Here is a 26824-nt window from a genome sequence, read left to right on the forward strand (position 1 = left end):
CTTGTTCCTTATGGGACAGCGGTACCAGGTTCCTATATACTACGGTCGTTCTGACCTCTGTTAAACTATATTGTTTAATTCTCATGACAGACGATCGTATGCTCATGAGTAGTTCATTGTAATCTGTAATATTGTCTGCCTATATATGTTTTTATAGGTTAAAATATAAAATCTTCATGCATAGAAATATCTGCAGCTGTATTGTCCTGGAACTAACAGTTTTTGTATTGACTGTCCCACTGCATCTTCATATATAAATGCTAGATTCTTTATAGCATATGCTTGTACACAGCAGCACAGTATACCATTTATCTTGGAAGGGACCTAATGCTTACAATAAAATAATTTGCCAAAACTCATTTGGAGAAGTTTCAGTAAAATTCACTGGGAGCCTATACCAATTTCTTGATGTGTTTCTTCTCTGCTCAACTTTTCCTAGATTGTTGGCAACTTACTCTATTATCGCTACATGAATCCAGCCATTGTTGCTCCAGATGCGTTTGACATCATTGATCTTTCAGCTGGAGGTCAGCTGACCACGGATCAACGCAGAAACCTTGGTTCCATTGCAAAGATGTTGCAGCATGCTGCATCCAATAAAATGTTCATGGGAGACAATGCACATCTAAGCATCATTAATGAGTACCTATCACAGTCGTACCAGAAGTTCAGGTAGAAGACTTTAGCCAATTTAAGTTGAGAAGGGTGGCGGGGATAATGTTGCAAATAAAAAGGGATGAAAATAAATATTAAATATGATAAATTCCATCCCTGTCAAATAAGCAGTTTGTTGAAAATAAGAGATTACACCTCAGACTTCCATAAGCATCAGTGATAGTGCCAGGTAAAATGTGGACCTGGAATTTATGAACAATACCCAGTATATTAACGAGATTGCTACCTCAGGTGTGTTTTGACTTGCAAGTTTCTAGAATAAAGTTTTTTTGTGTGTGTTTATTGTGACACTGTGGCCATGAGCAACTAGAGTGGACACGCATTCTTTCCTGTATGAACCCTGCTTTCCTGTGAGAACTAAATGGTGCTTAGGAATAAAGCAGGCTGGCAATTAGCCGTTCATGTAGTAGAAGCAGCTTTTCATTCAAGAATTGTCATCTTACACCTTTCATCTTTCAGAAGAAAGAAAACTAGAGATTGCTGGGAGTGAGGGGTGTAATTGCAGCAAAGACGGGATGTGTGAACAAGGTCACAAGAACCATGCCCTGTCCTGCTGATGCTGAAAAAGAGCCAGTGCCCACATGGCCAATAACAATAGTTGAATTTTACTAGGTTACTTTTCATGTAATAAAGTAAAGCTGACCAACTGTAGGATGCTATACTGTACCATAGTTTAAAGAAGAGTGATTTGGGCTTATCAGGGAGAGTTGATGATCTTGATAGGTCTTGTGACTTGTTCTTCTTTTCTCCTCTTCCTTTTTTTTTTTTTTTTTTTTTTAAAGACGTTTTTTTCAGGCAGCCTGCGAGGTCCCTGAATTGCAGGATAAATTTAATATTGATGAATATTCTGACTTGGTGACTCTCACTAAACCAGTTATTTATATTTCTATTGGTGAAATCATCAATACACACACTGTAAGTATACATTAGCTGCAGTTGTTCCTTGTAAGTAGTCCTCACAAAAAAAAACAAACCTCTGGTTGAAACTTGAAGTAAGCAAATACAAAAATGAAAGTTGTCATTTGATTATAGTGTACAAGAGCTTGTAAGTTTATAGAATTCAGTAATTTGATGGTGATTTTTAAAAAATTATTTCAAAAGTATGTGAGTATGTGATAATGGCACAATTTTGAATGGTGATATTGCAGCTTTGGAGTTTAGCAAAGTAAGATCTTTTTCTAAAAGACACCAGTACATCATGTAACTATTCTGTCTAGAAAAGGTTTTATGATTAACAACATAAATGTTTTTTCTGTTCATGTAGCTGCTTTTAGACCATCAAGATGCAATTGCTCCTGAGCACAATGATCCAATTCACGAGTTGCTGGATGATCTTGGAGAAGTTCCTACAATTGAGTCCTTAATAGGTGACCTATTTTATTTTACCTAAGAAATGTGTGATATTACCTTGGATGATGTGAAGAAGTGCAGTGTTTTAAAAAAAAAAAAAAAAAAAAAAAAATAAATCACCATTGGTATCACTGGTTATCTGGAAGTACGTGGTCTAAAAAAGGAGCAGCAAATTTGTTCTAGTTTATTCCTCTGAGTGCAGAAGTTGTGACCCTGGGGAGGGGGGAAAAAAAAGCTATTCTTTCTTTTTGTCCCCAGTCCCGTCACCTTGCACCACTCCTGTTTCTAGAAGATGGACAGAAACTTAAAAATGTTTTTTGTTCCCTTACATTGGAGCCATTTCTTTGTGTGTCCTAGCTTGTTTGCAAAGATTTATAATCTGTTATGGAGATCTTTATGTTCCTCTTCAGAGTTGATTAACAAATATATTAAACAAGTGTCCCTATAGCAATCTTTGGCATAACTTTTTTTTTCCATCCTATTGAGTGTTTTCTATATGGTGTTGAACGTTTGATACAGAATTTTCTTTTTTCTCTTTTTTTTGGGCTGGAGGGAAGAAGAAACTAACTTCACTGTTAAAATCTGTGGAAATTTTCTAAAATGCTACCTGAGCCACAGTTCAGTTCTTCATGGTATAACAAACTGAAAAGTTTCACAAGCCTCTTTTTTTTTTTTTTTTTTTTTTTATGGTGCAGCTATTGGGAGCGTGAAATCTGTCTGCTGGGCTTTGGGGATGGATGGACATGTTTTTTCTGAGAGGATGCAAAAATAGTTAAAAAGTTGCTTGTTAAGGAAGTTTGGAACCTTCTAAAGGAGTACTTGCTAGCACGTTTTCTTCTGAGCACTCATAAAACAGAAGTATTATCAGAGAGAACCTAAACCTTGAGTTTAACTATAATTTACCCTCCTTCACCGTTTCATTTCTCCTGTGTGTGTATGGTTGCTGTGGTTAATGTCTCAGTTTAATATTTCTACAGCCCTTTAAAAAGGGGGCATAAGGGGGAGCAAAAAAGCATCCTAACAGCTGTTCTGAGGAAAATTCAGCTACAGTTGGAACAGGTAAAATTCATTGTGACAGGACAGCTTACTTTTGTTTATTAGGAGAGTACAAGCTTAGTTGCCAACAAAGGCTTTGCTTTTCGCTTGGAAAATTCATTCTGGTGAGGATGTGGTCAGAAAGACACATTGATATTTAATTTATAAAGTATTTTGGCTGGCTACTCTTCTTGGTAGAGAGTGAGATGCTGAGATACAGTGTGTAATACATACACATAACCCTTAAGGCATGTAAACTAGAGATTATGTGGTGCCTTTCCGGTGTGTGTAGTCTCTCAATTTGTGAAGAAAACGTCCGTTGATATATTGAAGGTGTTTTCAAGTGCTATTATTGCAACAACTTTTGACAGTAAAGGAAACAATGTAGTTTTTCTAAGGTCTGTTATGTCGGGGAAAAAATGCAAAGCCGTAGTAGTCATGAACATAGAGAATGATGTAGTATATAAAATCTTTTTTTGCTTGACAGGGGAAGGGTCTGGCAACGTTAATGACCCCAACAGGGAGATGCTAGCAAAGACAGAGGTTTCTCTCACGCTCACTAATAAATTTGATGTTCCTGGTGATGAAAATGCAGAGATGGATGCAAGGACAATTCTGCTGAAGTAAGTGAAAGATAAACTACCCAGTATGTTTCTCAAGAGAAGGGGAAGAGTAGAACCTGAATTTTTACAGCTAATCTGCATGTGAAAGTAGGAGAACTGAAGTTTAAATCAAGCAAATGTGGTACTGTTACTCAAAATGCATTGAACTTGTAGCCATGTTGTTTAAATGCTGTGGCTTTTACACTTGTTCTTGATAGTCCTTTGTCACTGTAGAATTTGTCACTCTTTAAAAGCGTATCTTGGATGATTTCAGAGGGGAAAACATTCCAGAACAGAAAGTATTCCAGTTGTGAGCAAGTGTGATGATGACAGCAGTTGGATTTATTCATTGTAAATAACTCATAGCATTCATCACAATTTACTTTTACCTCTGAGGTTTATTGATGTAAAATTAAGATTGCCTATATAATGCTCTTTGTGTATTTTTTCAATAGAATACATGTGACATAAGGAAATGCTATGTGTAACTGAATGCCTAGCATATGTGATGCTGTACTGCTGAAATTGCTAGTTCTTATGGAATTTGCTGATTTATATAGCCTTTGAGTAGACTAAGTCTTTATCCTGTTAGTGAAGTGGAAGACAGTGATAGTGTCTATGTAGCTGAGCAAACTCATCTAGTGGGTGATGCCCCTGCCTATGACAGGGGGGTTGGAACTATATGATCTTTAATGTCCCTTCCAACCCGAGCCATTCTATGATTATGATACGTGTGATGCCGCTCACCTTTTTTGGTTTATGATGCTCTTTTGTACCCTCTGCATTCTCTGTCCCAGACTTGACTCTGATAGAGGAAGACTAATAACTTTTTGGGAAATGGAGGTGTTTGTAGACTGATCAAAGTAGTGCGTTGAATAGACAGTGATTTCATTATTGCCAGATTTTTTTTAATTTTATTTTTAAATTGGGAGGACTTAATATTGACTCTTCGCCAGTTTTAAGCAAATCCCTGTTGCTGGGATTTCTAGAGCAACTACCTGGCATGCAGTTAGGCATTCACCACCTCAGATGCATTCCTGCTCAGATTCTAGATAGCTTAACAGAGAATTCTGCAGATCTGCTTACACTTGGCCTAGATGGAGCAACGATCTCTTAGAAAAGAATTTTATCTCCAAAAAATAACGTTAAATTACCTGGGTTCCTGTGGTGGTTTTACTTAGGTGGGCAGTTGAGCTCCACCGCAACCTCTCTCACTCTCCCTCTCCTCAAAGAGGAAGGGGGAGAAAATACAACACAGAGAACTCAAGGTTTGAGGTGAGAAAGGTTTAATTAAAGTGGAAAGGGAACGGGGAGAAAAAGAAACAAAAGAAACAGTAAGTCTGCACGGAAGCACAGAGAGAAGGGAAAAAAATTATTCTCTACTTCCCATCGACGAGCAATGTTCGGCCGTGTCCTGGGAAGCAGGGCCTCAAAACGCATAGTGGTTGTTCAGGAGGAACAGCCCCCTCCCCCACAAGAGCCCCCCTTTTTATTGCTGAGTGTGACATCAGGTGTTATGGAATATCCCTTTGGTTGGTTTAGGTCAGCTGCCCTGGCGATATCCCCTCCCCATCACTTGCCCACCTCCAGCCTGCTGGCTCCTGGGGGCTTGGAAGGAGTCCTGATGCTGTGCCAGCACTATGCAGCAAGAGACACAACACTGGAGTGATATCAGTGCTGTTTCAGCTACGAGTGCAGAGCACAGCACTGTGTGGGCTGCTGCAGGGAAAGGTGACTCCAGCTCAGACAGACCCAACACAGTTTCTTGAAAGATATGCCGGTATTTCCGTATCCACCAGAAGGTGACATTGATTTCAGAAGTAAAGATTTATCACACATACATGCTTGAAGTCATCTAAGATGTGAATGGTAAGGAAGGTGTTGATGCAGTTCGCATTATGCCAGAAACAATTCCAGCCTGATTACAAATTACTGAAGGCACAATTTGGTACTGTCATTTGCCTCAGGGACAGAATTGTCTCAGGCTAGGCATTGGCTGTGGTTAAGTCACAGATCTCGATCTTTGATCCTGAGATCAAGGAATGACTGTTTGTTATTAAATTAGAGACGAGTACCCACTTTGGTTCAGTTAGCATACATGGGGGAAAAAAAAAAGTCCCACGGAGTGCTTTTGCTACTTGTTACAAAGCACTGAGGTGCACTTTTGGAATCAGTTTCCAAACTTTTCACTGATAAAACAATCTCAAAAAAAGTAAATCAATTACCAGAGTTCTGGTCTGGTCTAATTTACGTCTGGCTAAGTGCATCCAGTGATGATATGACTTCAATGTAAATAAGTATAACTGTTGTTATTGCAGAGCAATATTGAAGGTCTTCGGGCTTAAACTTTTAATCTCCTGTCTCCTCGGTTTCTCTGCAGCACAAAACGCTTAATTGTTGATGTAATCCGCTTCCAGCCAGGGGAGACACTGACTGAAATCTTGGAAACTCCAGCTACATCAGAGCAAGTATGAAGAATTTGTTTCACCGCGTTCTTTTTAGACTGAGAAATTGTTTTTATCTAGATTAATGTGGGTATACTTGGTAATCTGCATTATGTATTGTTGTGAAGTTGTCTCTGCTGATGTTGGAGCAGCATGTAACAATAACGAGGAAGGAATGTAATGGAAATAAATTGTACGTGTCAATCTTAGTCCTCTGAGAGTTGCCAGAAAATAGGTATCTAGAAGACTTCCAAACAGTAGGTAGATTTCTACTGGTTCCTGTACGTGGAATGTGTTCATCAAACATGGATTCATCAGAGTCAGTACCAGAATGACTGAGTAAAATTCTTATCCAGTTATGTCAGAGTTGTCAGGTGACCTGATTCTAGTTCTTTGTCACCTTAAAAAAATGAATCTGCTAATGAGCTTCTAATTTCCTGTTTTTCTAGGAAGCAGAGCATCAAAGAGCTATGCAGAAACGGGCCATTCGTGATGCCAGAACTCCTGATAAGATGAAAAAATCCATGTCTGTAAGGGAGGACAGCAACTTAAATCTTCAGGGAAAAAAAGAGAAAATCAAGACAGGCCTGAAGAAGCTGACAGAACTGGGGATAGTGAATGCAAAAAATAAATACCAGGAACTAATCAATGACATTGCAAAGGTATGCCAATTGGTGGTTTCCTAGTCAGAGTTGATTTTTTTTTTCCACAGTTTGCAGTGTTGGGAAACTGGCATGGAGTTTTCAGGAGGTATAAGTTTTGTAGTAGGTAGACATACAAAGCATACCCTTTGCTGCAGTGTTTCCACCTCTTCACATTTCAAAATTCCTTTATTTTTTATGAGAATTTTTATGTTTTCTTAAATGACTGTGTTACCAGAATCTGAGATACCTTAAGAAAGTGTTACAGTGCCTCTACAAACTTTATCATGCATGGAAGTTTTTGCCCATAACCTAAATATTTTTTTTTTTTTAATATATCCATTCAAGAATACCTAAAATAATGCTGAAGTGGGAAGTTAATAAAACGACTTGTGGAAGAGAGATAATGCTGTTGTATGTTGCTATGTTGATAATGCATTTTATTATATCATACGTTTGACAAAACATTGTGTAGGAAAGATTATGTGTGTAAAGTGAATGAATTGTCACACGTAGAGACCAGATTAAGTATCAGAAATGAAAACAGAAGTTGACTTGAACATGTGATGTTTTTTTATTCAGCTGCTCATGTAACTTGCTTAAAAATAACTGACTGACAAAGAAAGATGAGGAAGTCTATACGCTGCTATGGTTATAGTTTTTGCTTTGTAAGGTACCCTTCTTACCTGGTGGAGGCAAAAATTGCTGCCTTCCTTAGATTGCATACTATAACACTATTAACATACACTATGACAGCATTGAAATTTGAGAAAGCAACAAAAGGTTAGAATGAACTGCTGTGTAGACGGAGAAGCAATGACACAAACTGAGACAAGTGTGTCTGAGGAATCTTACTACAACTTGTATTCTGAAGGAAGGCTAAATAAGATCAGTGCATCTCAGTATGTCTCAGTGCTCTGGGCTCGAGCAGCCAGAGAGCTTCAATAACCAGTAGGTCTCTGCATATCTTGCTCTATGCTGTAGGATATCCGAAATCAGCGTAGATACCGTCAGAGAAGAAAGGCAGAATTGGTAAAGCTGCAGCAGACGTACAGTGCCTTGAATTCCAAAGCTACCTTTTATGGGGAACAAGTGGATTATTACAAAAGCTACATAAAAACCTGCTTGGATAACCTGGCTAGCAAGGGCAAGTAAGTATCTCAGAACTATGCTTGTGACCCTAGAAATGCTCCTTACAGAAAGAACATGTGTAGGTCCTTGCTAAAAAAGAATTGTAATGTCATCTGCACAAAGCTCATTGGCTAGGCTCTTCACTGCAAAGGTGGGTTCCGGGGAAGGGTCTCAGCAGTGGTGGGGAGTACAGGGAGAGTGGTGGTGTCCCAAATGGGGTCAAAAAGACATATTTGAAAGAATTTTGTCCCTTTGAGTGAGGGAAGCGTAGAGAGGCCAGAGAGAATGGGGGTGGTTTGCCCAGATAATGCATATGCTGCTTAGTCAGTCTGTCCTATCGTCCTTTCTTGGAGCAGAGAATGAAAACAGCATAGTTACTTACAATGACAGCACTGATCATGAGTTGTCCTCTTTTTGTCCCAGAGGGAGTGGTGCAAGACAATTCAATTTTCCTGAAAAAAAAAAAAAGTCTACTTTCCCAGTTTCTCTTCTTTATGTTGACAAGGATTGGCATCGTCCTTACTAGGCTAAGAACATTTTTTAAAATAACTGGGTTTGTTTGCATTCTCCCATTTTTCCTCTGAACATGCTGCAGAAGTAACTTCCCGTTTTGAGGAAACTTCAGATACGGGTTTGGACGACTGTGGTTTGTTGTTGGAAAGGGTGTGAAGTACGGATTTGTTAAAAATAAATTAAATAAATAAATATATATATATATTAGCTGAAATTGCTGGCATTAGACACCCTTGTTTAAAATAGAATCTGAAATGAAAGGTAGGCCAGGTCTTTCTGTTTTCTCAGACACACAGAAAATTTTAACTCCAGCGCAGTGACAGCAGGGTAGCAGGGTAATGAGTAGTTTCATGGGTCAAGATGGGCAACTGTAATGGCTCGTCCATTGAACGTGTGGTCAGTACACTGAGATTGAACAGGAGGTGAGATGAAAAACAGCCTAAATCTATCAGGGCCACAGATCATACTTAAATATATGTAGCATGTGTAATCTTGGATCATATCATTAATTGCACTTTTTTTTGTTTCTGTGTGTGTCAAAGTAACTTACCGGTCCATTTTCAGAGTACCAGTTAACCATAAGAACATTCTCTTTTGCCTAATGATAAATAATACTTGTTTCTATGAAGTGTTGTATTTTCTGCTCCTGTAGTGTAAGTTATTGGTAAATTGTCAGAAGATCTGATTAGAGCTACAAATGCTTTGTAGATAAACTTACTAGTAGGAATATATTGTCTATCGGCCATGTTAATCATAGTTGATCAGCTGTACTGGTTTTAGCTACTCACCCAAATAGGATTAAATGTTTGCTGTCTGACTTCTCTTTATTTGTTTGACTGTACATCAATTTTTTCCAGGGTCTCGAAGAAGCCTAGGGAGATGAAAGGCAAAAGTAGTAAAAAGATTTCACTAAAATATACAGCAGCTCGACTTCATGAGAAGGGAGTGCTTTTAGAGATTGAGGACCTGCAAGTTAACCAGTGAGTGTTGTTTTATGACTCATAAGAGCGAAATAGCTTACCCGTTTCCCTCTTTTTCTGGGATTGTTGCATTCTCTTAAAACTTGTCTTGGTGCTCACAGTTGATGAATGGAATTCTTTTTGGAGCTACAAGGAGTCTTTGCACTCCGTTCATCCTGAGATTTGTCTGAGTTGGTGACAGGCCGCCTAGTGGTTAGCATTGTTGGCAGACTTAGCTATTAAAGGTGAAGACATTGCCAGACTACACAGACAAAACACAGGGCCAAGAAACCTTGTATTGATCGGTCACTTAGGAGTTCTCTTATTTCTGGTTAAACAGGAGCAGATCGCTGGTAGAGAAGTTTAACAGGATTTAAAGATGATACCATCTTCCCCCCTGCAGCCCCACACTCCCATTCATGGAAGGGAACCTCCTTAGGTGAATTGCTACTATGGTTAATAACTCTCACTGCTGAAAAAACAGCTTAACGCAAGCCTGAGTTTGTTCAGATGCATTTAGCTAGCCTTGAGAAATTGGTCTGTTTTTTGCAGGTTATAGACAAGTGGCCTGTTACTAATTCTTTTTCGACCCTGAATTGAATGATTTTGTACTCTGCACTAAATGGGGTGTGGATGTGTGTGCGCTGAAGTAGGTTGTGCTTGCATGAAGATGTGATCTCCCAGACATAAAACTGTTAGGTTTCTATTTGTTGTTGGCTTTTTTTGGTCTCGCTGGCTTTTATGGCCTCATTCCGAATGGAGATAGAATTAGAAGTTACGAATAGAATTCTTAAAAAATTATCTTCGGATAATTATGTCATTAGGAACTGCATGTTTAGTAATGAACTGTGATTTTTAATTTCTCAAATATACAGGTTTAAAAATGTGATATTTGAAATCAGTCCAACAGAAGAAGTAGGAGATTTTGAGGTAAAAGCAAAATTCATGGGGGTACAGATGGAAACGTTTATGTTACATTATCAGGTAAGAACTATCCTGTTTAATAATGACATACTTTCTGCCTGAACAGTGTGAAAAGCTGTCTCAAAAACAGATGATCAAGTAAAACAGATGCAATGCAAATGGAGTATTCAGACTAATTTGTTTCTTTACTAATGAAGGCTTGATCTTGATCTGTATTCCTAGCTACGCTTATGTATGTGCACATATATGTACGTGCATGAGCACTTTCAACAGCCTTCTGCTGTAGCAGAAAGATCAGGAGACTGTGTCAGCAGTCAGCTAGGCTTGGGTGTGTTGACATCAGCTACTTGTAACTTACGGGTAGTCTTTCTGCCACCTTGCAGCTACTGGCTAATTTAGCTAGAGAATCCTCAACCTTTATTTACGCAAAGCTACCAAACAGGAATGCAGACTGAACTGGTGCTGCATGGTTTCCATTCTTCTTCCTGCACTGGTACTGTTATGTCTGTCATCTCTGCCTACATCTGTGTGTCTGCCAAAACCTGGTCCCCAGGAATCGTTAGGTATGTTAATCGTGGATGTCTCAGGGATCTTGAAACAGATTACACTGTGTAGGGAGCTCCTACACCCAGATAAATCTGTGTCACACTTGGTAATCAGCTGCTGGAAGGGACAGCTGTCTTGCATATCCCATATGTGTTCTCTAAGAACACCTGTAGCTCATTCCAATTCTAATCCATTGAAGCTGGTCACAAACTCTTGTTCATGTGGCTACCTCAGGTTGCTCAGTCCTCAAGCACGTGTTGCTGTACTGATGTGTCTTTGTAGAACTGCTGTTCAGAAACAGCAGATGTTCTGAGAGGGGAGTAATGAGGAAGCTGCCATTGCTTTTCCAAATACAGCATTAGCAATGGCTTTGCTTGCGTTGCCAAGATTTTATAGAAAGTAGCAGAAATAGTTTTCTGATATTTACTCCAGCATCACCCAGACTCTACAGCTGCAGGAGGCAAGTTCATATTTCAGAAAACACGCAACGTTTCTTTGTGGTAGCACAACCTGAACACCTTCTCCAGTATGTGGTGGTCAAGAGTGAGAGCTGCTGAAAGAAATTCATTGCTGAGATGAATCAGTGCAGGTAGTCTTAATGCTTTGTCATGTGTGTCACAGACAAGAGGAAAGTGCAGCTAGAAACACTGCATAAATACTGGAGAGCTGGAATCAGCATCATGTATTTATTACTAATGGAGGTGCTGTTTATTTCTCTGACTTAAACTGCTGTTTTAAACTGCCTCACAGAGGTCTATGGCAGATAGGCTTTTTAGAAAGCCATACGGTGGAATGCTTTAATGTTTCATGGGTACGTGATAACATTAGGCATATGGAAGTGAGACCCTTTTTGAAAATTAAACTTCGTGGCTGTTACGCGAATGAAAAGCCTGATGATGTCCAGATCTGAAATACAGCTTTCTTGGAATTGCTTTCTAATTCTGTCCTTTTGTAGTTTTTATTTTCTGTAAGCACAGATTAAAGATCTGAAAAGTCTTAGCGCATGCAAAATAGCAAAATATGTTGCTCGATGATTTGGTCTTTAGCTTGCTTGTTTTTCTAGCTTATGCCACGTGCTTTGTGATAGGTATTCCTCAAAAGCTTACTGTTTCACAGGGTCTTGTATAGTCATAAGCTGTTGAGGATTACTCACTCATAAGTGTATTCTCTTTGACAGGATCTTTTGCAGCTGCAGTATGAAGGCGTTGCAGTCATGAAGTTGTTTGACAGAGCAAAAGTAAATGTCAACCTTCTGATCTTTCTTCTGAACAAGAAATTCTATGGAAAGTAACTGACCTCTGCTGGCAAGTCTGTGAAAGGGGAGACAAATAGAAACCTGCATATATGACTTGTAATGATTTAGCTATGCATCAGTATATGCCCATACCTTGCTAAAATATATCAAATGTATTATGACAAAGGACTAAGAACCTCTTGTGAATTGACAGTGCTGACTGAGTCTGTAGTGCGTTGCTTCTTGTACCTTTATGACCTTTATGTTCTACTTGGAAGGTCCCCTGAGAATGTATTTTTATATGGCACTGGGGATTAAACTATTATTAGGATAAACTTAGGGCTGCTTTATTTGCCTAATCATGTTCTTTATAAGTCTCGTATTCTGGTTATGTGTACAAAGAGAAAGATGGCACTATAGAGCAATTGATTTATTGATTTGCCTCATGAAGGAAAAAAGTTAGAGATTGTATTCAGACTCCAGTTACTCTCTAACAGCAATGACTGCAATGAAAAAATGGTTGAAGTCCAGGTAATCCATTTGTTTGTGAGCTTGTGGCAGTGATGACAGCAAGCCAGTTGCTGAGAACGCATAGGGTCTGGAGAATCATTGTGTCATATGGTTGCTGAACTACTCACGATTATGTGTTATAGACACATAGAACAGCTTTAGTGTCTTATTTTTCTTCATTTGTTTCTCTTAATGACACTATATAATAATTTACAGATGGCCCATTACATAGAAGGACTGTGGAGGACATTTATTACTGCATAAGGATGAAAAGAAGCCTTTTGGGAGGGGAAACTGAAAAAATCTTAAGATGTTAGTTTTTAGTGCTGCTTGCAAAGCATTTAAAATGTATTTTTTTTTCCAGTTTAGAGCAATGTTCCATATATCTCTATCTGATTCAATAAATGTTAAGCTCAACCTGCAGACTTGTCAAAAAGTTCCCTTGGGGGAAGACAACTATCTTAAATAGGTCAGTCTTTAAAAAGTTAATTTTTTTCTAGCTCTATCGAGGTCCCCATTTGTTTTACTATTTAGTGGATTTTTCACCACAGCAGTGGTGGTGCTGCCTGTTCTGCTAGATTCAATAAAAATACGGAGACTCTTAAATAAATAAATCCAATCCTAAACTAATTGTTTGTTCTGCCCCTTCTTCCACCCCTGTTTTCTTCTTAGTATTTCCATTTTTTTAGAAGGGACATAACACTTAATTGCAAATTTGAAGTTACTCAAGTGTCACTTTCACTGTTTTTTCAGATTACTGAGTGAAGTTGAACTGCCTTATCTTGATCTATGTAAGCACTAGTTCATTGGCTTAGATCTTTGCTTATAAAAGCCACTCACAATATTTGAAATGGTTACATTCCTGAGGATAATTTTTCTGTAATCCTTTAATAAGCACTTACGTCTTTTAACCTGCTAACATCTAGACTGTATTAAATACGATATTTTAATGTTGATGCATGCGGGGTCCAACCCAATAACAACAACAACAACAACATCCTTACATATCAAACTGAAGGTAGATCTTTACAGTGCAGATCATCTGAAAGAGGGAGACTTCAGAACTGGATTTCCACTGCTATCGGAAGAAGAGATGTGTAATGGGATAAAGGTCTTGACTTTTTTTTTATTTTTTTCTTTAGCTGCTTCTGAATTTGCTGTATCATAGAAGGACTTAAAAATTACATTCCTTTGATCTGGGGATGGTGAGAATAATGGTGGAACATTATTAAATATTATTAAGAAAATGCAGCTGTAGTCTGCAAGCTCTTGAATCACAGAGATTGATTCCTCCATTTTTTTTCTAAATAAAACACTTCAAATATATATTTTTTTAAACTACAGCTGTGGTCAGATTTGGGAACAAGGTAATGAGGTATTAGCAGTTACCTTATTCTAATCAAGGAAAACATCCTTAACAGGTGACTCTATAATACTTACCTCTTGCCTTGAATTGGCAAAAATTGGAAAAAAAAATGTTTGCTTGAAAATAATTTTAAAAAATGGAAGGAGTATACTCATTTTTGCTAACACTATCAAACTAGAGAAAAAACTATTAAAAGATTCAGTCACAGCACTGAGTTATATGTATTTTATAATTTATTGGTGGCTTAGCTTTGCTTTACACCCTTGTATTTATGATGAAAGTAGCTACATGTATAAGGCAAGTCTGTCTGTTGTTCTTTGCTGGTAAAGCGCCTTTGTAACTCACATCTAAGTAAAAAGTCATTTGTCCCCATGGCTGTTGTATGCAATCTTGATCAGAGGAGGCAGCCCCCTAGCACGAGAGCTGGGCCTTGGGAGCAGCACGCCAGCAGCAGGCAGGCCTCACTCAGGGAGAGAGCACAGTTAAACATTGTTGGGTGGCACCACTCACCCTGTGGCACAGGTGTGAGGCAGTGGCAGAGCAGTGCAGGGGGGGCTGCAGTTGCCATGGACCCTAACAGGGACTGGTTCTGGCAGGGCTCCAGACCTGTGTGTGGGAGCCCAGGGCTGTGCTCCTTCTTCACTCTGAGGATACTTCTACTTTCCAAGAACGTTGCTATTTTTTTAGACTCAGGAGGAGAAGATGAGGGGAAAGCTGAGAGCCAGGCCAGGCCCTAGCACTGCTCTTGGTGATGCCGGAGGTGGCACCTGCGAAAGTGGGAAGCTGGGCAGGAGGCAAGGGGGAGGTGGTAGGGAAGCTGAGAGGGAGTTCCACGGCGTGTAACACAGGATTAGAGGACAGAGCGTGTGGCATCCTGCAGTCTGTTAGTGTACTCTTCGGGCTGTGGGCTGCAGGTAAGAAAAAAAAACAAAACCAAAAGTTTCAGATTGCCACCGCTCCCAGTCGCGAGAAGCACATTGCACAAGGCAGATAACGTGCTCCCTGAAAGGGCCGAGGGTGCAAATCTATGCTTTAATCCTTCGTCCTTTGTCGGGAAAAACGTGCAAAGCCGTGCCTGCCGCTCTAGCGGGGCCACCTGCTGGTGGAGAGTGGGTACTGCAGGTTGAAGGGCGCCGCGAAATCGCGGTGGCGCCCGCGGGCGCCCTCTGCCGCCACCTGCTGGTGGAAAGCCAGTACTGCAGACGGCCGGGGGGCGCGCATGCGCAGTGGCGCCCGCAGGTTCCCTCTGCCGCCACCTGCTGGTAGGAAAACGAGTACTGCACACGGGCGGGCGCTGCGCACGTGCGGAGGGGCCACGTGCGCCCTCTGCCGCCACCTGCTGATGGAAAACGCGTACTGCAGGCGGCCGCGGGGCGGGCATGCGCGGTGGCGCCCGCGGGCGCCCTCTGCCGCCACCTCCTGGCGGAAAAAGAGTACTGCATGCGGCCGGCGGCCGCGCATGCGCGGTGACGCCCACGGGCGCCCTCTGCTGCCACCTGCTTGTGGAAAATGGGTACTGCAAACGGCCGGGTGGCGCGCATGCGCGATGGCGCCCGCGGGCGCCCTCTGCCGCCACCTGCTGGTGGGAAAGGGGTACTGCATGCGGCAAACGGCCGCGCATGCGCGGTGGCGCCCCCGGGAGCCCTCTGCCACCACCTGCTGGCGGAAAAAGAGTACTGCAGGCGGCCGGCGGCTGCGCATGGGCGTTGCTTATTACGTCTCTTTTTTTTTTGATGTATAATTTCCTACGCTCCTTGATTTTTCTTCATATGTAAATTAAAGGTTTGACCAATTCCCGTTGAAAATATTTCATTTACTTTCTTTGTTGTATTGTCCTTTCTGTGTTCAAAGCTGAGGCGTAAATACGGTAAATTTTGCTTCTAGAGAACACTGCAGTTCTTTTGTCTGCACTCCGCATGCTGTAAACTAGGGATAGGGGAATAAATAAATTAATAAATAAAAGAACACAGCTGCTGCTGCTCCCGCTCTTTTTCTTGTGCTTTGCCCCCTCCCCTTTCCCAGGTGATTGGGTTTGGGTGCTGGGCAGGGTCAAATGTTATAGGAGCCCCAGGCATTCTATCAGAGAGCTCATTCTGCCTGGGCTGCTCTTTGGGGTCGGTGCTTTGTTTATTCTTCTGTTAGCTACATGCAGGGTTCTTTTGGTGGGTCAGAGTCATGTACAATCTTTTAGAGAGAACCAATCTAGTAGTATGTGCATTTATTGCATGAAGATCTTTTGAGGTGATTAATTGTTATAGCACATTTATGGATAGGATGTCAATGTTATTTTATGTGTTTGCTTTGTTGTTCTAGGTCCCTCGTAATTTTTGCAGGGTTACAGGGCAGATGCCACCAGGTCTACCCCTTTTGTTGTTTTTGTTTTGTTTGATTTATTTTTCTTATTTTCTTTTTCGGAAGGGGGTTTGGGATTTGAGCGTCCTATTTTTTGGGGTTTGGGATTTGAGCGTCTTAATTTTGTGGGTTTGGGAATTGAGCGTCTTAATTTATTGGGTTAGGGGTTTTAGGCATAGGTCTTCAGGGGTTTAGCGTGGTAAATAGTTAGGGTTAGGTCTGTCGAGGTTTCGAGGATTTTTAGAGTTAGGGATTGAGGCTTTTTTGTGTAAGGACGGTAAGGGCTAGGGCTACAGTGAGTGCTGTTAAATATAGATGTTGAAAACTCGGCCTCTGATTGGCCGTGCCGGCTGTGCAGGGAATGCTGGTAGGTGTAGTTTTCCGTCACCAGGCTTCCGGTAGGCCATGTTGGGTGCCCGGAGCATTCCGGGAAATGTAGTTCTGGGACTCCGAACTTCCGGGAGGCCATGTTGGGTGCCCGGAGCATACTGGGAAATGTAGTTCTCGGACTCCGAACTTCCGGGAGGGCATGTTGGGTGCCCGGAGCATTCCAGGAAATGTAGTTCTCGGACTCCGAACTTCCGGGAGGCCATGTTGGGTGCCCAGAGCATTCCGGGAAATGTAGTTCTGGGACTCCGAACTTCCGGGAGGCCGTGTTGAGTGCCCAGAGCATACTGGGAAATGTAGTTCTGGGAGTCGGGACTTCCGGGAGGCCGTGTTGCGCGCCCATAGCGTGCCTGGAAATGAAGTTCTCGGGAACTAGGGTTGGGGTTAGGGACTAGGGCTGGGGCTAGGGTTAGAGTTTAGGGTGAGGGTTGGGGTTAGGGTAAGGGCTAGTGAATGCTGGTTCTCAGTGTTTGCAGATGACGGTGAGTGTGTTTAAACTAATTCCAGTTGAAGAAGTTTCAGTACCTTGCCTGGTGACATTATCAGTTCAACATTAAAAGCTGCAGCAAAAGCAAAAGGGGAGTTTTGCTTCTAGAAACACCACAGGTCTCTTGTCTGCTCTCTGATTTTTTTTGAGATAAAACAGATTTTAAAAAACAAAGGAAAAAAAAAACACAGCTGCTTCTTTTGCTCTCTTCCTACTTTCTTGTGCTTTGCCCCTCCCCTTTCCCAGGTGATTGCGTTTGGGTGCTGGGTGGGGACAAAAGGTATATGAGCCCCAGGCATGCCATCAGAGAGCTCCTTCTGCCTGGGCTGCTCTCTGGGGTAAGTGCTTTGCTTTTCCTTCAGTCAGTTGCAGGGTTCTCTAGGCAGGCTGGAGCCTATGGATTTCTGGATTTTAAGTGCTTGGAATTCACTTAGTAGAGGGATGTTTAGTAGGGGCTGCTGGCTCACTGTTTTTTTGGGATGGTGGGATACTCTTCTGTTTTTGAGCTATATTTTAATATATAGATGTATAAACCCACTTGTGTAACTCTCCAGAGGACTAAAACCAGCTTGACTGCATGCTACATGTGGCTTGGCAGTGTAGATGCAGCATTACTAAGAGACTGAGCAGGGTTGTATCAGAGTCACCTCTTTCATCTGCGTAAGTCTGTGACTACCCCTGCCGAGGCTGCTGTGTGTGCATGTCTTTTTGGCATTTATGGAGCTCTGTTTTTTTTTTGTGTGTGTGTGTATGTTCAAAGTTTTTTTTTTTTTTTTGAGGGGCAAATAGCGTGTTTGCTGAGCGTGGTTGGCAGGAGGAGGTGGGGAGCTCCTCAGGACTGGTAGGTTTGGTTTCTAGGAATATGAAGCATCCTTCCTGTGTGATGCGACTGATTGTTGGGTGGGAACGTTCCAGCTTGTGTGTCTTAGGCAATGTAGCCTGTGTAGTGTGTGTTGTGTGGCCTGGGCAGATTTTGCTGTGGTGCTGTGAGTGAAGAATCTGAGTTAGAGGTGGTGAGCAGCTGAAGTACCGGAGCTGGGAAGAGAGAGGCATTGCAGCAGGTATGCTGTGGCTGTGAGGTGCCTCAGAGTGTGCTTTTCCCTTGTCTCTGCAGGTGCTTTGTGTGCAGTCGTGGACAGGGAAGGGATATCCTCGTGTGATGGAGCTCTGAGGGAAGGTGAGTGTTGCCAGCCTGGTCATGCCTTATCCGAAGCGAAGTGAAGATGCTCAGGTGTTTCCCTGTGAGGGTCTGAGGTGAGACTGTTTGGGATAGAGGAGCAGCGTGGCAGGTGGGTGCTTGCAAGCACAGTGTCGTTTTGTCCTTTTGTGTTCCCAGGTGTTGTGGATGATGGTGGCCGCTCCTTTCAAGCTTGGACCTAATTTGCAGGTCCAGAGGCAAGTGGCCTGCTGTTTTGAAAGGATAAAAGTAAAGATGGGGTTGCTTATGTTGTTGAGGGATGGGTGCTACTGCTGGCAGCTGAATGTTTATATTCTTCCTGCCTTTCTCCTTTTTTCAGGCTGCAATGCAGTGTGCAGTGCAGGATGTCTCAACCAGCTGCCTCTGCAGTGACTCTGGTGTGTGATGAGCAGAGGTAACTGTTGTTTTTGGGGTGCGGTTTTCACTGCAGTTATTTTCCTACATCCAATAGAGTACAATTCCAGTTTGCATTTAAGAGGCGCTATAAGTGGGTGAAGAGAACAGATGGAAGCATCTGCCAGGTGGGGCAGGCAATCGGCTGAGGTACAGGAGGGGATGAGAGTATGTGATTTTTTTCCCGGGGGTGGAATGGAATTAATTTTGTTGGTGTATAATCTGTTCTGCTCCTAGATTTTTCTTTCAATGCAAATAAAAGTTTGAGCTAATTCCATTTGAAAAGGTTCCGGTTACTTGCTGGGTCGTGTTGTCCTTTAAATGTTAAAAGCTGCAGCAAAAGCATGGGGATTGTTGCTTCTAGAAACACCCCAGTTTTCTTGTCTGCCGTCTGCATGCTGTTGAGTAAAAGCAGATTTCAAAAAAAAAAAAACAAAAAAAAACAAAACAGGAAACACACACAAAAAACAATAACAGAAAAAAAACACCATTGGGTCACTTGTGAACGCAACAATCATTTAATCCCTTTGTTTTTCCAGGTGGAGTGGATGATAGTGGCTGCACTGTTGGAGCTTGGTTTCGGAGAGGAACAGGTGAGCAGAACCATATGTTGCATCAGCAGTAGTCAGCATTGTGGAGAAGGTGGGCATCATGGCCGACGTGCTAGTGAATGCTGGTACTCTGTTTTTTGCAGCTGATGATGAGCCTGGCAATTGACTAAGATGACAATCAGTGCCTGTGTATTTCTTGAGGTGGAAGGAATTTACCATCCAACAACCTGAGAGCTAAGTTGGGGGGCGCCTGGTATTTGCATATCTGGGGTGGCTAATGGGAGCTGGGAGCCAGAGCAGCATGGAGCCAGCTGGCTGAATAGACTTGGTGCCACTGTGAGGGTGTTTCAGGCTGGGTCACGTTCAGGCTGCTTGTGGCTGGGTCACCAGGCTAATAGAAGCAGCGGGATTATTTCGTAGCGTGAGTGCGTGTGCCAGGCAGGACAGTTTCCTTCAGTTTGTCTGTCTTGTGGTGTTGCTTCTGCAGTGTGTGTTGTGAGTTATGGTCTCCTTCGGTCTTGATATCCTCATGGGTTTTGACACTGGACTGACCAGACAGGCGACTTGGTAGCTGTGCTGAAGGGCCTCAATGCTTGTTTTGTCATCATGGCTCTGATCCGAGCACTTCTTGTCTTGCAGTCGCTGCTTGAAGTGTAGATGTGTTTCAGGTCTTGTTCATTGTATTCGGTTTGAGATCACATCTGTTTCCATCCTCACTCTTGCAGAAGTCATCTGGGGCACATCAGGAGCCTTTGCTTGGGAATTGATTTCCTCAGTGTCTTCTTAGGGGGTTTTCACTCCCCATCCTTCTGGTCTCTTGTCTTGAAGGCAGGCTTTTTAGGCCTCCATCATCCCAGTTCTGGCAGTTGCTTCCAGTCACATGTTGAGACGTTTGAGTGTCTCCTTGGGTCTGGTGTAGAGCACCTGTTCTGACTTGCTGTTGCCATAGGGCTTCCCTCTGGGGTCACTTTTTCTTGCGCCTCGTGTTGTGTGTTTTGTTTGTAGTGTTCGTGGCGTGCTTGTGTGTGTATGTGTTTGGTCTGGAGCTGTCCTGCCTGGCAGTTAGTGATTAACATGGCAGGTCATGGGTGTACTAATACATTGTCTGGACTGTGTTTTCGAAGACATCTGGTCTGCCTCTGGGCACGTACTGAAGGGCAGCTGGCACAGTCATCTCTGGAGGTTGGCAGATGGGGATTTGGGAGAGTTGAGCTGCTTGTGAGCAGCTGTGTGCATAGTGCTTAAACGGTGTGCTTGAGGAGGTCTGTCGAATCTTGAAAGCTTACAGATATGGGGTTTTGAATTTTTTATTTTTCTTTCCTGCCCCCAGTAGAGTGTAAACCCTAGGAGGAACCTGTCACAGGAAGGAGCTCCTTCTGGAACTGTCCAGCACTCGGTAGGCAACTTGGTGACTGGCTTGATCTACTTCTGAGGTGCTGAGGCAAGGGGGCTGCTGTTTTGAAACGATAGTTGTAAATGGGGTCCCTTTGTGTTGTTGAGGGATGGGTGCTAATGCTGGCAGGTGAATGATTCTCTTGTGACTGTTTTCATTTGTTTAAGGTGAAACACAGTGTACAACACGGGACTTGACCGGAGCTGCTTTTGGCAAGGTGAGCGATGGACAGATGTAGCAGGTACTTTAGGGGTGCAGTTGTCACTGCAGTTACTTAACTGCACAAAATACAGTAAAAATCCTGATTATATTTTAGAGGTGTTGTAGCTGGCTTAAGAGAGCAGATGGAAGCATCTGCCTCGAGGGCAGGTGAGGGGGGCAGATGTAAGGCAGCAGATGAGAGTAACTGTCCCAGCTGTGCTGTGGCTTTGGATGCTGCTTCAGCCTATGTTTTTCTTTTTGTTTCACAGGTGTGTCGCACAGGCTGAGTGGGGCCAAGCTGCACTCTGAAGAGCAGCACGAGAAGGGCGGGCTGTTTGTGAGCTGGATTGGAGCAGAACGGCCGAGTAGCACGAGGTGAGTGCGAAGGTTATCCGTCTTGCTTTGCAGGTGCCATGGCAGGCTCTCCACAGAAGTGGTTGAGGATTTGAGAAGAGGTTGCAGATGATCAAGGAGCAACACGTGCAGGGATGGCTTGAAAATGGTATGGCTACTTTCTCTTCTGTTTATCAGGTGTCCCAGGCAATGTGGGCTGTGATGTTAGTGTTTAGAATCGGAACAAAGCAGCTGCTGCTGATGGTCTTCTTTGGTAGGCGAAGAGGTGCCCAAAGCCCCCTCCTGTGCAGCCTGATCATGCCTTGCTGAGGATGAAGCCTGCTTTCCAGCAGTTCTGAAAACTGTGTTGAGGCTGAAATGCTGCGTCTGTGTTTGGGTTGGCGTTGTACCTTGGTGAGTGTAGGGATGGGTTTTAATTCGGTGCAGCGGAGGGCCTGGCCTCAGTGTCCTGTAGTGTGTTTTGACCCATCAGCATAGCCTTTTGGTTCTGATAGCCTACTGAAGTAAGTGATTTTTCCTGTGAGTGGAACGGAATTGATTTTGGTGTATAATCTGTTCTGCTCCTAGATCTTTCTTTCTGTGTAAATAAAAGTTTGAGCTAATTCCAGCTGAAAAAGCTTCAGTTACTTGCTTGGTTGTATTGTCCTTTCAGTATTCAAAGCTGCAGCGAAAGCATGGGGATTGTTGCTTCTAGAAACACCCCAGTTCTCTTGTCTGCACTCTGCATGCTGTTGAGCTAAGCCTTATAAATAAGTAAATAAACCACAGCTGCTGCTCCTCCTTTTTCTACTTTCTTGTGCTTTGCCCCTCCCCTTTCCCAGGTGGTTGGGTTTGGGTGCTGGGCGGGGCCAAATGGTATATGAGCCCCAGGCATGCTATCAGAGAGCTCCTTCTGCCTGGGCTGCTCTTTGGGGGCAGTGCTTTGTTTTTCCTTCAGTCAGTTGCAGGGTTCTCTAGGCAGGCTGGAGTCTATGGGTTTCTGGAATTCTAAGTGCTTGGAATTCACTTAATAGAGGGATATTTAGTAGAGGTTGCTGGCTCACTGTTTTTTGGTATGGTGGGTTATGCTTTTGTTTTTGATCTGTATTTTAATCTCTAGATGAATCAACCCACTTGTGTAACTCTCCAGAGGACTAAAACCCGCTTGATTACATGCTAGAAGAGGCTTGACTGTGTTGGTGCAGTATTACCAAGAGACTGAGCAGGGTCACGTTTTTCATCTGCAAAGGGTATGTCTGTCATTACCCCTGCCGGGGCTGCTATGCATTCATGGCCTTTTGGCATTTGTGGACTTGAGGTTTTTTTTTTATTTGTCTGGCTCTGGTCTCTGTGTTTGAATCCTCTGCTAGGAGCTGCACTGTTTGCATATCCATTGTGGTTGTGACCTTCTCTCTTTGTTTCTTGTAGGAACGCAAGGCATAGGCACGGAAACTTGAACGAAGCATGAGGGTGAGTGGACAGCAGTGGGGGCCCCGAGTTGGTCGGTGGACTGTGTTATTCTGCTTCACCTGTCGGGCTGGCTTTGCAAGTGCCTTGTGACAGCAGAGTACGTCTCCTGCCACGTTTCTGAGACATGCCAGACGTCAGCGGTTCCAGTTCCTGAAATGCTGGAGATGCTCGGAGCACAAGAGGAGCTGGGAGCATGATGCATCTCCTGGGGATGTTAGGTGAGTGAAGCGGTGGTACTGGGTTCGGCCACGTGGCTCTGGGGCTTCTTGGCTGTTGCAGTAGGGGACGAAAGGAGTGGGTATAGACTGTTTTGTGGATTGTCACGTTTCTGTTCTTCTTGGACTAAGCCCCGTGACCTTGGCTCAGCACAGTGAATGGAAGCGCTAAGCCTGGATCGGGAAGGTGAGTGGAGAAAATTTGGAAAACGGGTATTGTTTTTGCTGTAGTAGTCTCTTGGTGCACCTCTGGGTGACTCCTCTTTTGCAGGGACGAAGAAGGTCCTGGGAACATCCTAGCTGGCCTCTGTGGTGCACATTGATAGTGGATTCTGAGCCCTGAGAATTAAGTCCAGGGGGAAATACTGTGTGTTGTGGAGTGGTTGGCAGAGGGAAGTGGGGAGTTGTTTAAAGGGTGTCTATCTGATTTCATTAGCAGAGCAGGTCAGTTGATTACTGTTTTGTTTCTGAGGAGGTTGTTTCACTGGAAGAAATTTGGCTAGTGTGCTGGCGCCTGATGGCACTTCATTTCTGCAGGTGAAGAGGAGCCTTGTGCCTGAAGCAATGTCCTGGCTAGCCTTTGTGAGCCTTCCTTGGTGAGGATGGAACCTGCCTCCCAGCATTCCCAAGCTAAGTTGGGGAGGGTCGGGAGGGGTGGGCAAATGCTATGTTTGAGTTGGGGTTGTGAATGCACCCATAGGGCGAGGGTTTGTGCTTTTAAGTCATTGATTTGGATGGGGCCTTTCAGGATTGATCAGGTCAGGCAGAGAGATTATGTGTGGGGAGTTCTGTCATGTACAGTGTGAGCGCGTGCCAGTCAGGGCAGTCCCAGCTTGTCATCTGTGTTGTCTGTGCTGTACTGTGCTGTTGCTCTTGGTGCCCGGCAGGCCCTGGGGAAGCCATCCCAAAGGTATTGAACACTTGAGCTCCTCAGAATAATGCTGATGTTGAACTGGGAGCTGAGCAACGCTTGTGTTGCAGTGGGATCTTAAGGGGATCACTTCTACTATGCGATTAATAGTTTTTTGTATCAAACATGTCCTGATATGATCATCATATGTTACGTGTTCCTCAGGTCTTGATATTCTCATTGCCTTCTTCCACTGGACAGACAAGACGTGCAACTTTGTAGATACACCAAAGGCCCTAAATGCTTGTTTCGTCATCGTAGGGCTGATGCGAGCGCTTTTTGTCTTTAAGTCGCTGCTTGAAATGCAGATCTGTTTCAGGTCTTGTGCATCATATTCGGTTCGAGATCGCGTCTGTTTCCATCCTCACTCTTGCAGAAGTCATCTGGGCCGCATCAGGAGCTCTTGCTTGGGAATTGATTTCCTAAGTGTCTTCTTAGGGGGTTTTCAGTCCCCATCCTTCTGGTCTCTTGTCTTGAAGGCAGGCTTTTTAGGCCTCCACCATCCCAGTTCTGGCAGTTGCTTCCAGTTGCATGTTGTGACATTTGAGTCTCTCCTGGGGTCTGGTGCAGAGCACCTGTTCTGTCTTGCTGTTGCTGTAGGGCTTTCTTTTTGGGGGTCACTTTTTCTTGCGCCTTGTGTTGTGTGTTTTGTTTGTAGTGTTTGTGGCGTGCCTGTGTGTGTACGTGTTTGGTCTGGAGCTGTCCTGCCTGGCAGTTAGTGATTAATGTGGCAGTGCATGGGTGTACTAATACATTGTCTGGACTGTGTTGGTGAAGACATCCGGTCTGCCTCTGGGCACTTGCTGAAGGGCATCTGGCACAGTATATGTGTTTGCGAGCAACTTCTCGTTTACCTCTATTTATTTAAAAAATTGTAAAATTTAATTGCAATCCAGTTTGGGACCCAGTCATGTATGACACCAGGGGGCTTGTCCGGGAGGGCTTTGGTTCCTGAATTCTTATTTGATCTAGGAGAGACGCCCCAGCATTTGGTGGCTGCTGTTCAAGTCTGGTCGGGACTAATGGCATCTCGAACCTGAATACAGGTAAGCTAAGGTTTTGATTTTTTTTCAGCTCCCTTGCTGGCTGCAGCACTATATTTTGCCCGTAATTCTGCGTGTGAAGATCTGAATGAAGACAATGGAGTCGTAAGTGTTTAAAGCGTATACTGTTCTGTTGGATGGGTTTTGGTTGCCTGTGTGTGTAAGAGTGTGACTGAGACGGAATTTAGTTCCGAAGCGATTGTGGAGGTCTTCTTTACCACGGTTCCAATGTCCCGCGGGGGACTTGGCTGGTGAAGGACCAAAGGGATTCCCAAAGAATTTGTGGGTGGGTGATAGATCTTAAATCCTCTTTAAGACACTCTTATTAAGGTAACCAAGGGCTGTGGGAATTGCCAGAGTAACACTCCTAGATGGGTGAGACAAAACCGAAGACCAGGGACCAGAAGAAAGGGAGCAAATTACCAGACATACCACCAGAAAGTCCATTAGGAATAACAGTTAGAAACTGGAAGGAGAGAGGCCCCAGTAACGTAAAAAGTAAATAAAAAATGGTTCAGTCTTGTGTGATAGAATGGCCAAAGGAGCCTTTAAGACCGCATGTCTTTCGGCCCGTTTTTGGATCCTTTGAAGACTGTATTTGTCAGGCCTTAAATACACATGTTAATTCGAAGGAACCTTTTTGCCGGGGAGAAAGTGATTATGCAGGATTATGGATCAGGATGACTTCATGTCCTTTTACGGCCTTAATATTTACACTAAAAGCAGGTAAGAAATTTTGAAGAAGAAGAAGAACAGGAAAAATAAAAAGATAATAAACGGGAGCCGTTGGATAACCTACCGTCTCCATATCGTAACAATCCACCTCCGGTGGTGTACTGGGTCTGGCTGGAATGTTAACTTTCCCAGCAGCAGCCCATACAGTGCCGTACTCTGCAGTTGTAGCTGGAGCAGCAGTGTTATCACACCAGTGTTGTGTCTACTGCTGAGCAGCAGTGGCACAGCATTGGGCCTTTCTCTAACCCTCCTAGGGGATGGGCAAAAAGTGAGGAGAGAAACATCACTAGGGCAGCTGACCTAAACCAACCAAAGGGATATTCCATACCATGGGATGTCACACTCAGCAATAAAAGGTGGAAACAGGAAGAAGAGGGGAGGGGTGGGCTCTCGTTGAGAAGACGTTGGTCCTCCTCTGGAACACCGGCTGCGTGCGTTGAGGCCTTGCATCAAGGACGTGGTCAATCGTCGCTCATTTGTGGGAAGTAGAGAGCAATTTCTTTCCTCTGCACTTCCATATAGCTGTCATTTATTTTGTTTGTTTGTTTTCGTCCCTTCTTTTTATTTTCCCTTTTCCCCTTTCCCTTTTTATTTCCCCTTAGTTAAATTGTTTAGTTCATGGTAGTCTTTATTTAATTATTATAATTATTTCCATTTAATTAAATTATCCTTATCTCAACCCGTGAGTTGTTCTTTGCTTTACTTCTCCCCCTCCTCACCTAAAGGATGCATTCATGAGAAGTAGGACTGCCGTATCTGAGAGAGCTCCTCTATATCCTTTAAGGGAGGTAACTGGTGTATAACTGGGTTGGAGTTTTAACAGGGTTTTAAGGGTTTCAGGGTTAGCGTGTTAGGGTTTTAGAGTTCTTTTTGGGATGGAGTGTCACTATGTTTTTTAGGGTTAGGGTCCTAGGGTTTTATTTTTGGTCAGTTATTTAGGGTTAGTGTGTTAAGATCCTTTTTTTTTTTTTTTCAGGTTAGGTTCTCCAGGGTTAGAGTTTCGAGCGTCCTAATTTTTTGGGTTACGGTGTTGAGCGTCCTAATGTTTTGTGTTAGGGCTTTGGGTGTTAAGCATCTGAATTTTTGGGTTAGAGTTTTGCGCATCCTGATGTTTTGAGTAAGGGTTTTGAGCATCCTAGTGTTTTGGGTTGGCTTTGTGTTTTGAGCATCTTAATTTTGGGGTTACGGCTTTAAGCGTCCTACAGAATCACAGAATTTTCTAGGTT

The 26824-nt window shown here is 43.2% G+C and overlaps 1 protein-coding gene and 1 long non-coding RNA gene across 27 annotated transcripts in view; both read left to right on the plus strand.

Moving 5' to 3' along the window:
• Window positions 1-13194, plus strand: part of IQGAP1 (IQ motif containing GTPase activating protein 1) — a 60283-nt gene extending 47089 nt beyond the window's left edge. For all 3 annotated transcript variants that reach the window (XM_038185113.2, XM_038185112.2, XM_038185111.2), the window contains exons 29-38: window positions 440-672; window positions 1458-1590; window positions 1940-2042; window positions 3548-3683; window positions 6043-6130; window positions 6556-6768; window positions 7732-7898; window positions 9249-9371; window positions 10226-10334; window positions 11998-13194. In XM_038185113.2, the coding sequence (XP_038041041.2) occupies window positions 440-672; window positions 1458-1590; window positions 1940-2042; window positions 3548-3683; window positions 6043-6130; window positions 6556-6768; window positions 7732-7898; window positions 9249-9371; window positions 10226-10334; window positions 11998-12111 (1419 nt within the window). In that variant the 3' untranslated portion in view covers window positions 12112-13194. The remainder of the gene's footprint in view (window positions 1-439; window positions 673-1457; window positions 1591-1939; window positions 2043-3547; window positions 3684-6042; window positions 6131-6555; window positions 6769-7731; window positions 7899-9248; window positions 9372-10225; window positions 10335-11997) is intronic.
• A 3673-nt stretch (window positions 13195-16867) lies between these two features.
• On the plus strand, window positions 16868-26277 carry LOC113840706 (uncharacterized). Of its 24 annotated transcripts, none has more exons than XR_011812117.1 (14): window positions 16868-18333; window positions 18493-18551; window positions 18674-18748; window positions 19287-19340; window positions 19415-19499; window positions 20629-20694; window positions 20859-20908; window positions 21301-21394; window positions 21504-21639; window positions 22346-22475; window positions 22654-22913; window positions 23043-23544; window positions 24895-24968; window positions 25853-26277. It is a non-coding gene; the product is annotated as an uncharacterized lncRNA (long non-coding RNA). The 24 variants fall into 24 exon arrangements; XR_011812116.1 differs by having other exon boundaries at window positions 16869-18333; window positions 19442-19499; XR_011812119.1 differs by having other exon boundaries at window positions 17072-18333; window positions 19442-20694; window positions 22654-22695; window positions 22792-22913.
• The last annotated feature ends 547 nt before the right edge of the window (window positions 26278-26824 follow it).

This window comes from Anas platyrhynchos, chromosome 11, assembly GCF_047663525.1.
Source record: "Anas platyrhynchos isolate ZD024472 breed Pekin duck chromosome 11, IASCAAS_PekinDuck_T2T, whole genome shotgun sequence".
NCBI lineage: Eukaryota > Metazoa > Chordata > Aves > Anseriformes > Anatidae > Anas > Anas platyrhynchos.